The sequence below is a fragment of the Mustela lutreola genome, chromosome 6 (genome assembly GCF_030435805.1).
Source record: "Mustela lutreola isolate mMusLut2 chromosome 6, mMusLut2.pri, whole genome shotgun sequence".
In the NCBI taxonomy this organism is placed as follows: domain Eukaryota; kingdom Metazoa; phylum Chordata; class Mammalia; order Carnivora; family Mustelidae; genus Mustela; species Mustela lutreola.
The window spans coordinates 155,326,682-155,340,618 of record NC_081295.1 but is presented as its reverse complement, the minus strand read 5'-3'; the positions used below and the strand labels follow the sequence as shown (position 1 = coordinate 155,340,618).

General features: G+C 41.9%; 1 protein-coding gene across 8 annotated transcripts in view; it reads left to right on the top strand.

Annotated features, from left to right (window-relative positions):
- CARMIL1 (capping protein regulator and myosin 1 linker 1) overlaps nt 1-13,937 on the top strand; it is a 299,097-nt gene that overhangs the window by 184,748 nt on the left and 100,412 nt on the right. For all 8 annotated transcript variants that reach the window (XM_059179498.1, XM_059179496.1, XM_059179501.1 and 5 more), the window contains exons 17-20: nt 184-253; nt 9,375-9,456; nt 10,192-10,291; nt 10,396-10,450. In XM_059179498.1, coding sequence (XP_059035481.1) covers nt 184-253; nt 9,375-9,456; nt 10,192-10,291; nt 10,396-10,450 — 307 coding nt within the window. The remainder of the gene's footprint in view (nt 1-183; nt 254-9,374; nt 9,457-10,191; nt 10,292-10,395; nt 10,451-13,937) is intronic.

The following is a 13,937-nucleotide window of genomic DNA, read 5'->3' as shown; positions in this document are numbered from 1 at the left end:
CTCTGCACCAAAGAGAAGAATGTCGCAGCATCATTCTCTCACTGCATCTGAGAAGCTGCCATGCGGCTGGCGTTCTAACACCCGACTTGGTGCTTGACCTTGTCTGGGCTCCATTCAGCAGGAGAACATATTTTGGCGCAGCCTGTGGAGTTAGTGTCTCATGTGTGTGTTTTTTCCCTGCAGAGCGTTGCTGCTGGGCCTGGCCTGCAATCATAACTTGAAGGGGGTTTCCCTTGATCTCAGCAATTGTGAGGTAAGAACACGTTCAGACTATGGGTGGCAGGGATTAGAATAGCCTCCAAAACGCTTTGCCTCTTTCCTGGAAAAAGTGTGATCCTGTGAATCCAGAGGGGATAAATGAGGCAGAAAAACACACATCTTGCAGAAGTTTCTGGTGTTCTGTATTTTGCAAGCTTTATCTACAAACAGCCGCAGAATGCCATTCAGAAAGCATTCGAGTGTGTTTTTAATGACTTGGGTTTTTTAAATTCATTCTTAACGCCAGTTGCTTAAGTATTTTATGATGAAGCCTTGAGATACAAAAGCCATAAATTAGCGTTACCGTTATGAAAAAATCACATTCTGCACCCCTCGCGGGGGACAGATGGGTGTGACCTGACTTGGATTCAGAGAGTTTGCAAGAGAATGGCTGTCTTGTCATTTGTCTTATTTTTTAATGTCTTGATTTAAAACAGGAAAATTAAGATGCTTCTCAAAATTACAGCCATTCCAGACCCTTCCTACCAAAGATCAGCAAGATAATTTGAGACCAAGAGCCTCTATATTTTAGAGGGTCCCCAAAATTTTACAGCGTTGAGACTTTCAGTTTGTGTGGAGACCAGTAAGAAAATACCCAGGTACAGGGGCACCTGGGTGGCTCAGTCAGTTAAGCATCCGCCTTCGGCTCAGGTCATGATCCTGGGGTCCTGGGATTGAGTCCCACATCGGGCTCCCTTTTCTGTGGGGAGCCTGCTTCTTCCTCACCCACTCCCCTTGCTTGTGTTCCCTCTCTCGCTCTCTCTCTCTCTGTGTCAAATAAATAAATAAAATCTTTAAAAAAAGAAAATACCCAGGTACAAGCCACCCGGCCCCTTCAGAGCCTTGCTTTACCCACCACGTCATATGTGGTTCCTTCTAAACGGGGCTGTGGGTGAGGTCCCTTCATTCCTGGTCCTGGGCCTTTATGCCCTCTGTTCTCTCTTCCTGGAACACATCTGCCATGTCCTTCTTTCTCGAGGTTCCCCTCTCCAAGGATCTAGCTCAAGTCCAGTGTCCTCCATGCCTACATCAGACTCCTGGGGTTCGATCTGAGTTTGGCCTTTACTAGGTATGCAGTTCCACATGAATTAAATGATACCCCGAAATCTCAGTGTCTGCGCCTGCAAAATGGAGACATCAGTGCTTCTCTCAATGGCTCGTTAGGGCTTTAGAGGAGCTCTTCTTTGCAAAGTGCTTCCAGGGCATCTGGGAAATGTAAGGGTTATTTGCTGCGGTTGTTTATCTGTAGAATTTTCCCCGACTGCTTCAGCCCTTGGTGATCTTGTTCTTTTCTGATTGTCTGGCATTTAATAATGGTGACATGCATGTGGACAGTGACCCTTACAGGATCTTGTGTAACTGTTCACTTAGCACCTGTGTGCTCTCCCCACTAGGCAGTAACTTTCTGGACGATGTTATTAGTATCTTACTCGTTTTGCATTTCCCTTAGCTCCTAAAAAAAAATGCCAGGTACTAAGCCTAACACCAAATATTGAACATTTGCTTTACCTCTCTGAAAATTCTAGAAACTGACAAGCATGAAATAATATCATGTAAATTGTAAGTGCAGGAATTTTTTTTTTTTTTTTTTTTTTTTAATTTTGAGCTGGAGTTAACACCAACTGTGTGTGATTTAGCAGTCATTTTGTTTGGAAAAAAGAAAAGCCAAAAAGAACAAAAAACAAAACACCTAAAACCCCTAAAAACCTATACTATCAAATTTTCATGTGTAAATCAGTGTTCTTCTTCTTCTTCTTCTTCTTCTTCTTCTTCTTTTTTTTAATATTTATTTATTTATTTTAGACAGAACAGGAATGGAAGGGGCAGAGGGAGAATCTCCAACAGACTTCATGCTGAGCACAGAGCCCGGTGGCGGGGGGAGTCGATCTCACAACCTGAGCCAAAATCAAGAGTTGGACACTTAACTGACTGATCCACTCAGATGCCCCCACTGTGCTTTTATCTGTGGAGACAGACCACATAATAGAAACCAAGACTGGAAATATGAATTAATCGCTTACCAATACTTTCTTACAGAACCTGGTAGTAGTGAAAACTTTTGTATGGGGGAGGGGTAAGAAGAATGGAGATAGGAAGGGTTATTCTATCCAAAAAAAGCAGATTGGTATAAACTTGACTGCTCTCTAGCTCATACCACTGAATGACCCAGATGTTTTACTCTCCTCATTAAATAGAGGAATTGCGATCAGTACGACATCTTCCATTTAATTCTGTGATCAGACTGGGAAGGGGCATAAGTGATCATCTGGTTCCCACACTTCTAGATGAGGAAAGTGTGGTCTAAAGCTGAAATAATCTGGCTTACTAATGACAGTCATGATGAAAGTATGCTTTCCTGATTGTTGTTAATTATACGGGTAATTATTAGAACATCAATTATGATTAGACATTCTCTTCTCAAAGAAGCTGTCAGATACCATATAACACTGTTAAATCGCTATATGGCTTGTTCTTTAAACTCCCTTGTGATCCGACTGAGGATAACCTTCAAAGACAGTTTTATTGGCGAACCGATAAACTCGACATTTTTGTAGGTCAGAAATGGCAGACTGTTGGCGATTTCGTATGGTTCTATCCACTGGCTAGTAGACTTTTCCTTTATAATTTTGTTCTTACTAAGGCAGGAATCCAGATCAAATGATTGCTCTCTGATGATAGGGTTGGCCGTTACGATGATGGTAGTCACGGCTTCGTGTTGGCCATTCACTTATGGATTCTGTGATATGGTGGTACTGCTGAGAAATGGGAAGCCTTCAGACTACCGGAGTACTATGTTCTCCCACCTCCTTAACGCTTGATCACGGTCCCGGTGGTCACATCTATAAAGTCACCTTTTCTTGCTGCTCATGGAAGTTGGTGAAACACCAAATGATTTTTCTTTTTCTTTTTTTTTTTTTTTTTAAATATGTTTACCATCCAGAGATTTTTTTTTTAAGGTTTTTAATTATTTATTTGACAGAGAGAGATCAGAAGTAGGTAGAGAGGCAGGCAGAGAGTGGGGGGAAGCAGGCTCCCCGTGGAACAGAGAGCCCAGTGCGGAGCTCTATCCCAGGACCCTGAGACTGTGACCTGAGCTGAAGGCAGAGGCTTAATGCTCTGAGCCACCCAGGTACCCCCATTGATTTTTCTAAATTTAGGTGTCTTGTCACATTTTTCTTCTTACAGACAGGTGTCCAGATCTAACTAGGTTTCACTTCGCTCCTCTGCATGGTGGAGTGAATGTCTCCTGTAAAGGTGTTGGGGTTGTGATGTTATCTGCTTAGAATGCTTGGCTAACCCTTTAATTATTTGACACTTGAGAGTTGAGGTAGTACTCTCAGAAAAAGTCTGTTGCCCACTAGGAAGTTTAAAATTATGCATGTATCTATTTTTTTTCTGTTCATTCTCTAGCCATATTGGACACAGTCCCCTTTCCTGTACACATGCTGGTCAAAATCAGGCAAGAATTCCACCCATCATGTTCCCCACGATCACATAAATTTCCCACCTTCGGTAGTGGGAAGTAAAACTTCTCCCTGACACCATGTCATTTTGGAAGTCATTTCATCAGAGATGACTGAGTCGAGGTGAGGGGCTGACCTGAGAAAAGTCACCTGTCTAAGGTATAACGCTGGACGGTTGCTGATGTGGGCACTGAACGAGTTCATTGCCCCCTAACAATGCCTCTCATACAACAGTCTACCCCATCCATGGAAACAAAGCACAAGTGAGAAATACCACATAGTCTTTGTCTATTTAGAAGTAAATAGTTCCTTTTATTACACAATAGCTACTTGCCACTGGCTAATTTTTAAAAACGGGTTTGTGTGGGTGTTACAGAAAATAAATGGCGATTGTCTCAGATGGTGGTTGAGACCAGTTGGGAGGAAAGAACTCTAAAGTTGGAATTGTTTACAGAGACGAAATATGGTCAGTGGTATTGTAATAACGTTGTATGGTGTCAGGTGGGGACTGCACTTACCATCGTGACCATTTAATGTATAGAATTGTTGAGTCACTATATTGTCCATGTAAAATGAATACAACACTGCGTGTCAACTACACTTGAGTAGTTTTTTTTTTTTTTAAGTGTCTACATAGGAAACTTAGAAAGCTTTGCTTAAGCAAATGGTTTTTGATTTTAGCATTGCTGCGTCCTTCACTGTCCGTGCTCCCCTCACCCGAGGAGCTGTCTCTGTGGTTCTCAGAGTATTTCTGTATTTCCCTGAAGGGGGCTTTTCACGTTCATCAGTTAGAATGAGAGCGGACATTTATACCTACTGCTATTAAAAACGAAAGTACCAGGCAGGTGTTTTTCCTCCAACGCAAATGTCATTGTTCTCTGGAAAACTGAATCCAAAATTTGAGGCTTCAGTCTTTTGATCCGTGAGGGCTAAGCTAATAAGTATTGAAATTGAGCTTTCATTTTCAGTTATCATCTCCACTTAGAGAAGAAAACATCTGCCTTTCTTAAGGTGTCCCCCATGAATTATGTTACCACTTCATTTTCCTTCCCTTGGTCTTGACAGTACCAGCAAGGACTCATCCCTCTAGGAAAAGGAGTACAAGTAGTCATAGGAGACAGAAGGGGTCATCACAAAGGGTGGGCGCTTTGGAATCAGAAAGGCACCCTTTGAAACCTGACTCAGCCAGTTGGCTTGCCTTCCTTCAGCCTTTGGTTCTCACCTGTGGAATGAAGATTGAACAGCTTACGGGACGGTATCTGGCACTCTACTGAGCCCGGCACATGTGAGCCATAATTTGGGAAGGAAGAGGATTACTGTAGTGAGACCTTATTTTGCATGTCCGAATTCACAGCATGGGGCAGTATGGCCTTTCTGCAAATTTTTCTTTAGAAGCCATGTAAATATTCTGCCTTTTCTGAAACATTTTTGGGACTTGCCGTCAAAACTATTTTAAAACTTTCAAGAAAAATTAGTCTCATCCATTTATAGTCATGCCTCATATCAGACACAATACCCCATCACCCTGTATGGCCCAAGCTGTCTCTGAATGGCCTGTGGCTGGTTCGAATTCACTCTCAAAGGGCAAGGATTCGGCATCTGTGCGGACATTCAAAGAAATGTGTTCCATTGCCTCTAGGGTTAGTTCCAAAGCAGCATTTCGGAACTGTTCTATATAGTCGTAGTGAAATTGGCTTTCGGAGGAATCTTCCCATGTACCCATCTATCAGAAGGGAGGTCGTGGGTCTGTCCTTCTGGCCTGTGTTGCGAAATCTTCTTCATTTGAAAAATGAAATCTTCTTCATTTGTAAAATAAACACCTACTTCAGGAGAGCAGGTCAGTGCTGCAACTGCCTTCTTCCACCGCACTCTCCTTCCAAGTGAGAGAGCAAAATCTCCGAGGCTTCGGAGGAGATGCTAAGGCTAATTACAGCTGGGAATTAGCTGTAGGTCTGGGTGCAGAGTTCCTTCTTTGAAGGAGAAACTTCCCTGCACATCGTTCCACTGTTCATGGCAAGATGCTTTGATGATGTGTGGAAAGAAGAGCCCCAGATGCTAAAATGTGTAATGAGTGGGACGTCGCAGCCAGCGACCAGGATCTTCGGAGGCAATGCCGTCCGACCTGATAGTGGTCCGCCGGCTTTGAGGCGCGAAGACAGGTGTGCTGTGTGTGGGGCAGGGGGTCTAATTGTGGTTCCCCACCACGGATCAGTTTCCTGTTGGGCCCCACACGTGGGTCGCAAAGTGGAAACTGCTGTCATGGCAGGAAGTATATTGGAAGAATATGAAACACACAACTGTTTGCACCTAGGAAATGATGGTTTGTATCTATCTTCGTAGGTTCTGAATTGCCTTTTGGCATCAGATCCTGCTAGCGAGAGGACAGTTTGAACCCGATCTTGTCAAATCTTTTTTTTTTTTTTTTTTGTCCTTTGGAGAAACCTATTCTGTTCACAGTTTTATGTGAGAAAATTGCCCAGGATAAAATATATATATATATATATTTTTTAATTGAAATTGGGACTCTTGTAGAAAAACAATGATAATTCAGGGGGAGGTAGTTTATATTGAAATCTATAGTGTTTGCCACATTGTTTTAAATGGCAAGTGATCTTGAAGAAGGAAAATGAATGATTATTTTTAAGATTTTATTTATTTATTTTAGAGAGAGGGAGAGGTGAGAGGGAGAGGGTGAGAAGCAGGCTCCCTGCTGAGTGGGGAGCCTGCCATGGGGCTCAATCCCTGGACCCTGAGATCCTGACCTGAGCTGAAATCAAGAGTCAAGATGCTCAACCAACAGAGCCCCCAGGTGCCCCAAAGGAAAATGAATTATTAAAAGTTCTCTCTAGGCTTTTTCCCTTGCTTCTCTTGTCCCCATAATGGCTATTTGAGGGTTAGATGCAACCATTCACTTAGAACTGTGAGTCACATCTGAAATGTGCCCACCTTTCTTGAGTGAGAGGACCCTTCTCTGTGGAAAGAATCGTGCGTTTATTTTTAACTTTCCAAAAAGTACTCAGGGATTCAGTCACATTGCCTCGTCTTTGATCTTGCTTTCTTTTCCATAATGCTAGTGTGTAGGATCCAAATGAGGGTAATTTAAAAACCAGTTTTACACGCACACATGCAGGCACAGCCTCTAATTATGCAAATTCATTTAAAAGGGTTTTCACTTACAGGAATGGAAAAGCTTTTACTGTTTTGCAGAAGCTTTAGCTTTGGGAGAGTTTTAGGCCTCTAATAACCTGTGAATTCAATCGAATGTTCTTGGTAACCGAGGATCCATTCTTTTCTTCGTTAAATTTTTTATTTTGGTTCTGGGACCAGATTTTAGTTGGAAGTGTTTTTCTGACTCTTGCTTTTTTACCTGATATATTGATAAAGGCTTCAGCATCTCTGTTCTGTTGACTGCTGATAACGTGTTTTTATTTTTTTCTCCTTGGGCTTTCCTTAGCTTGGCCACTGTGTAAGTACTTTATGAATCAATAAATTAGGGTCTGTGGATATATTCAATTGCTTTTTAGCCATTGGAAAATGTTCATTTTATGGTGTACTACAAATATTATCAGTCAAGAGTATTTGTAAAATAAACAGCATCGAGCCCTTGAAATGTCACCTGTACTTTCCATATTTGTAAATGGAATATTTTTACTGTACTTGATAATAATAACAAGTAGAGATTTTTCTGGTAGAAATTTTACTTCTCACCAGAGACATAACTAACAGCAAATAATCAGATTGTGGAGACTTAGGCACTTAGGTTTATCTTCTCAAAAGCATCGTCTTTTCATGCTCTGAATATCAAATTATATTCCTTTGAAGTGTTTGCCTGAAATATCTTTTGCTTTACCTTTGACATAACCTGAACATACATTCACTTCTTCCAGTATTAACAAGCTGTGCTCTGAAGGCTTGCTGCTCAAAATGATTTGCGGTGAAGAACCTGGTTGTTACCATCTTTAAAAAAAATGTCTAGGTTATCAAAAACCAATACTTTTGCAAAAATATAATAAAAATATATTTTTAAAAGATTTAAAAAGACATAAAAAACACAAGCCCTTATTTTTTGTTAATAGACGCAGCAGACCTAAAATTATTTATAATTTTAGCATTTATAGTCAGTTTCTGTATGTATTGTAGCTAAGACCAGTAGCAAACTTTGCAGACTGCATCCCGTCCATGGACCACGCTTTGAGTAGCGGCTGCTGGGGCCAGTCTAGAGATGATGCAGTAAAGCTTGGCTCGGGGCCTGTGGGTAAGCTCAAGAGTTCCTGGGAAGACAGCTACGGGTAGTAAAATGACCGGCTGACTCTTGGCCATTGCTCCCATGCACTGGGTAAAAGCCCCTCAACCAATCAACTGGGTGTTGCTTGGTCTAGGTTTCCCTCAAGTGTGTAGACCAGCCTCCTGGCCAGGTCTGTCCCTGTGTGACACTCCCCTTTAGAGTTCAGGCCCCCCAGAGGAATTTGCAGTCACCACAGAAAGTGGGAAAGGCTGAATTTAAACAGCCCAACCAAAATACTCCCGGATAAAGGGCAGTCCCAAAGATCTGTGCAAAAACTCTTCCAGACACCCAAGCAGCCAGGGAAATTGGCCCCTTTTGGTTCCAGCTGCCATAAAAACATTGCATCTAAAATAGTGAAATAAGGATTCTTTATGTTCTTATATCTAAACTTGCACAAGTTCTAGGAAGTAGCATTTTGCATTTTATACTTGGTATAGAAATTTAGATACATTTTTAATTTTCTTCTATCTAGGAAGCCACCATATTCCCTTGGTACATAATAGGTTCTCAATAAATGATAGCTTCTTTCCCTTGTTAAATAGTAAGTTTGCCAAGCAAAGGGGCCATAGGTCCCTTTGGGAGAAATCTACATCCTTTAAAATCCTTTACATGTAAGAGGAACTCACATAGTTGCTGAGTGGAAAATAAAAAGATACTCTGACCTCTGTAGGTAGCTTGTGGTTTGATGGGAAAGGATACAAAGTATTGAGTTTTATAGGTTGCCTGTCTCTTTAAAATAAATGAGGTCATGAAATGAGAATTAGTTTTGCTATAAGCCAACCATAATAATATTTTAAATTGATCTAACATCTTTTTCTTCTGTGGCTCAATGAGTTTGCCCAAATCATTTCATAATCACCTTTCGCCATTTGCTTTGTAACCGTGTGACCGCACCCCGCCTCAGTGGGGCGCCGGGCTGGGTCCTTCAGGCAGTGGCTGACAGTCAACAAGACTTCATCTTCGTTGTCTCCTTTGGTTGTTTTGCTGTTACTTGGTGGATTTCGGCCCTGAAATCTGGAATAATCGAACAAAATCCATACCAGTTTCTCATGTACAAAAGAGATTTGTAGGTTTCCAAAAGTCAGAAATGAAGACAGTGTCTGTGGGCTGATGGAGGCTGCGTTGCCCATGCTGATGGGGAGTATGGTCCCCATCTTTCTGTTCCTTTTTCTAGCCATTTCCTGATTTCACTGCTATGGGGACCAGTAGCAATGAGTAGTCATTGGCTCTTTACCATTGATGGTAACCACAGAGTTAATAAGCCTTTGGCACAACGTCAGAGACTGTATCTCCTGCTTTTCATGTTTTCTGGTTCCACGTCCAGTAGGTGACCCCCTTTACCTCATACGTCCTTTGTGTTTCTCCAGCTGAGATCAGGAGGCGCACAAGTCTTAGAAGGCTGCATCGCCGAGATCCACAACATCACCAGCTTAGATATCTCCGATAACGGTAAGTCTGAAATCAGAAAAGAAACAGAAATAGTATTTGAAGCAAGTTAGTAAGGGGAAAACAGAAAGCCCAACCTAGACAATACCTTAATGGGCATGTTACCTTGCTTCTTGACTAATAGGACTGTTAAATTTAACAGAATTTATTTATGGCATACGTCAATGCCAAAGTCTTAATAAGTTGATACCACGGCCAAAAGTACAAGAGAACAAGTCAGTTAAAAAAAAATTGTCACCAGAATATTGATAATGAACTTGGTCTAACCTTCTGCATTCTTGGTGATAATAAAATAAAATCCTTATTTATTTACCCAGAAACTGTTTCAGTAGCTTCATTTCTGCCAGTTATAGTAGTACGTGAGTGGGAGCCTATTTAGTTGGCATAGGCCACTGGAGTCCCCTACCAGCAAACGGGATGTTGGCATCTTCTCTTACACAGTCGTGGGCAGAGATGAGAACCATCCTTTCCCTGTTCCTTGCTGACTGGATGTAGCCACTGATTGTATATGAGATTTAGGTTAAGTCTTAGCTGAGAATGAGTTTATCCCTATGAAATAATAGGACTTGAAAAGAGAGTGAAAAAGTTCCTTTGAAAATGGAAGCTTAGTATCCCAGGGCCCTCGGGATGGTACAGAAAGTCACCCAAGTTCATGTCACCTTTGCTTAATTATGTACCAGCTGAGAATTTATTTATACGTGTGTGTTTTGATTATCTGCTTACTCTTATTCTTTCCAGGTTTAGAATCTGACCTATCCACCCTAATAGTGTGGCTCAGTAAAAACAGATCAATACAGCACCTGGCATTAGGCAAAAATTTTAATAATATGAAATCCAAGTAAGAGTTTTGAAATTTTTTTTTATATGACAATGATGAAACTAAGCAACCTCATGAGAGCTTTTGATTTGATTCCACTGTCCACATCTTTAAAATCTCTTTAGAAATCTGACCCCCGTGTTGGACAACTTAGTACAGATGATTCAAGACGAGGAATCGGTGAGTATTAATTCCAGTTAATGTTGCTATGCTTTCAGGTAATTTTATCTGTAGACACCATTTCTCTTGTTTTTTTTAATGAAATAAATATTTATGCTTTAGTACAGTCAGAGAATATATTTAAAATTGCTTGCTCTTCGTTTCAACTCATTCCTAATTAAAGGAAGATTGTAACTAAAAGATTAAAAGAAGTATAAATTGACTTGTAAGCCCGTCTTTTAATAAGACTTACCACTTCCTAACTTCAGCTGATGCACTAATCTGCAGGCATGAGAATTTTTTCAATCTAGTTGACTTTCTGACCTTATATCATGCTGGGAAACATCATCTTGCTAATTTGAATTCCGTCTGGCAATTATGCAGAATTATAAAAGACTAAGAAAGCTGGCCACCTGTCTTGAATTTCTTCTAGAGCTCTAGTATCCTCCTTCTACTCGTATTCCCTTTTGTTGCTCCTGGCCAAGACGCGGTTCAGGGTAAAGAAATTTAATTTTAAACCCTATCCTCTCTTGCTGCCCTTTAAAGTGCATTAGAAAAAAAGAAAGAAAGATACATATTTTTAAGGTTTTTTTTAGAGAGAGCGAGAGCATGAGCAGGAGGGGGAGAGGGAGAGAGAATTTCAAGCAGACTCTGCGCTCAACGAGAAGCTGGAGCCGGGGCTGGATCTTATGACCCCTGCGATCATGACCTGAGCCAAAACCAAGAGTCAGATGCTTAACTGACTGTGCCACCCAGGCACCCCAGGAAAAAGAGATTTTGCGGACAGAGCAAGAAGCACTCCATTATTAATTCCTTTAACCTAAACCTGGTGTATCGTATATTTTGTGCCTTACATTGTAATGATGCTCTGAAGAGTTTGTCCGTTCTTACTGGAGTCTTGTTTGGCCACCAGCCAGCTTTTACGGTTCCTCCAACCCAAATCAACATGTGTTCTCTGACAAAGACTCACATAATTAATGTTTTGTGACAGTTGTGTTGTAGGTCATAAGAGTGATTTCCTCTGTGAATCATGTGAGATATGACACATTTTTAAATTAAAAGTGTCATTCTTCCTTTTGAGTTCCATATAGGGTAGTAGCAAACTCTATTAGGACTGGAAGCTGCCTTTTCTGAGCAAGCTAAGGGGCCAGGAGAGGTGGAGACTGGAACTTGTCCTTGCCTGTCCTTGTCCACACCTCTCGGTGTGGCTGTAACCTGGAGGGAGGGAGAAAATTCGGTTGTCCTGCCTCTTCATTGTGTGAATATAATCTCCAACCTATGGGCTAGAAGTGAAACTCATTATTGTTAGTGAATATGGGCCCTTCTCTTTGTTCTCATTTGGTAACACTGTCCTTGTTCGGTCACTTTTTTCACTGGGTCATTAAAATTCGGGTCATAAATCAGAATTGATACAGTTTTGCCTATTTAATTGAACTTTCTACCACCCTGCTTTGGGTTTCTGATTTCCCAGTCTCGGCCCAGTTTTAAAAGCTCGAGGAAGCCAATACTGCAGCATCACATTTGCCGTCCATCCACAAATACTTGTCTCCTAGGGCACATTACGGGAAATTTACGCTTTATGACAAATAGATTTTAAAATTTCACAGTTTGCTTATTACACAAGGGTCTTCTGTTTCTGTAATTTCCAAAGTCCCTCACTTAAAAACAATCTTGATAGTTAAAACACACCTCAAACCATATTTGCAGGTGGAAAAGTTTCCTCCATCAACATGAATTGTGTCAAGTTAGCAAGTTGGAGAAGTGTGGCACTAATCATATACAGTGGAAAGAAAGCTCTTTGTGTTCATGTCACTGAAAAGTAGGTGGTTTTTTCAAAAAGCAATTACCTTCTATTTTTTCCTACTTCTGAATTAGTAATGTGAAAAACAATTCAGAATGATTAGGAGCTGAGGCTTGTGACTCTCAAAATTCCACCTGTGACTGACACAATTGGGCTCTCTTTTTATTTTTTGAAAATTTTTACATATATAAAAGCATCACTTGCTTTGTACGCCCTGACTTTGCGTGTATAGAATCTGTTCTTTGACGGCTCGCGGAATACTGTCTTCGCTACATGCTGCACATTCTTTTGGTTAGAACAATCTAGATGCCGGGGCTCCCGTGTCACTTTCAACTACAGACCGTGCTTGTCAGGCCACTGCACCTCGAGCCCTGGGACAGTAACGCGGAGGGGCCGAGATGACAGGGAATCTTGTTTTGGAGTATTATAGGCAAACCTATGTTGTAACCAGTGGAAGCGAACGTCTTTCTCCTGGGAATGCCTGTAGCAAGGAGACAGAATCTCAGATTAAGCATGTTCAGCTGTGAAAAGAAATAGTAAGATTTCAAACAGTATGCTTCCACGAAAGTGCAGGAAGTCAGGAAGGGGTGACCTTATAAATATGCGTGCAGTTCAGGCTGTTCCGCTCGCGTTAATGGCTCTGCCTATTATTTTTAAGCGTTAACTGGGGTGTATTGGAGTTTGAATATAGTACTGGAATCAGCGCTTACTCGCTTGGAGACTTGGCAGCTTTCCAGAATGAGGAAGGAGCTGTAATGTATCATTTTTGTAGTAGTTGAATAGAGATTACTGAAATGACGAGAGTTGGGAGTCGAGCTTTTTATTAAAGGAGCACCGCATTTGTTTTCATTTGAAACCTGAAGGTTCCCGAGGCTGAAGCATTGTAGTTCAGTTTTTTTCTGTTTCCTGGAGTGTGGGACCTTTGCATCAACGCAGGCTCGCTGAAGCTGCTTATGTCTAAGCATCAGCGGGCTGTCCGCTTCTCAGTGTCATCTCATTTCAGAAATTTGAGTCACGTTGATATGTTCCCTTGTGATTTTTACTGTAGCTGTACGAAGTTTAGAAAACATGGCCAGATTTGGACAGGGAGGACGGGAAGTGTGGTCACTTGGTAGAACTGTAGTCAAATGCGTAACGTTGCTTTGTGGGTGACGGAGTCTTGAAGCCACTAGCGTCCCCATCCGGCCTCCCCCAGCCCTGTTGCTGATGCATCCTGACCCGATCAGCATCTGGTGGTCGAGTGTGGGTACAGACAGACGCCAGGCAGCGTCTCCAGTCACATCTCGAAAGCCCTGAACCCAGGGGCTGTGGTGGAGCCTGGACGGCCCAAGCCACTGTTTTTGGTGTCCCCTCCACTGTAATGTCAGCGTGCATATGGAGTAAGTACGAAGGTTCTGGATAAACACAGACACCTTGTGTTTCATTGCTGACCCGAGGCCAGCTCTGTCCACCTCTCTCCTGAGGGAAGCGTGGAAGGACACCTGGGTGTCCTTCCGTTCTATCAACAATAGAATGGGTAAAAAGGGATAGCGTCTTAAACTGTGTAGGATGGCTGGGCCCCTCGAGACCACCTGAAGCAACCCGGAAGACGTCCAGATCCCCCCGGGGAAGACTGAGTTCGGACAGCCGGGGCCATGTTGGTTTGGGTTCTAGAATTCTCCTTACTCACTTCCTTAATTCCGTTCTGGCTGAACTCAGGGATTGCAA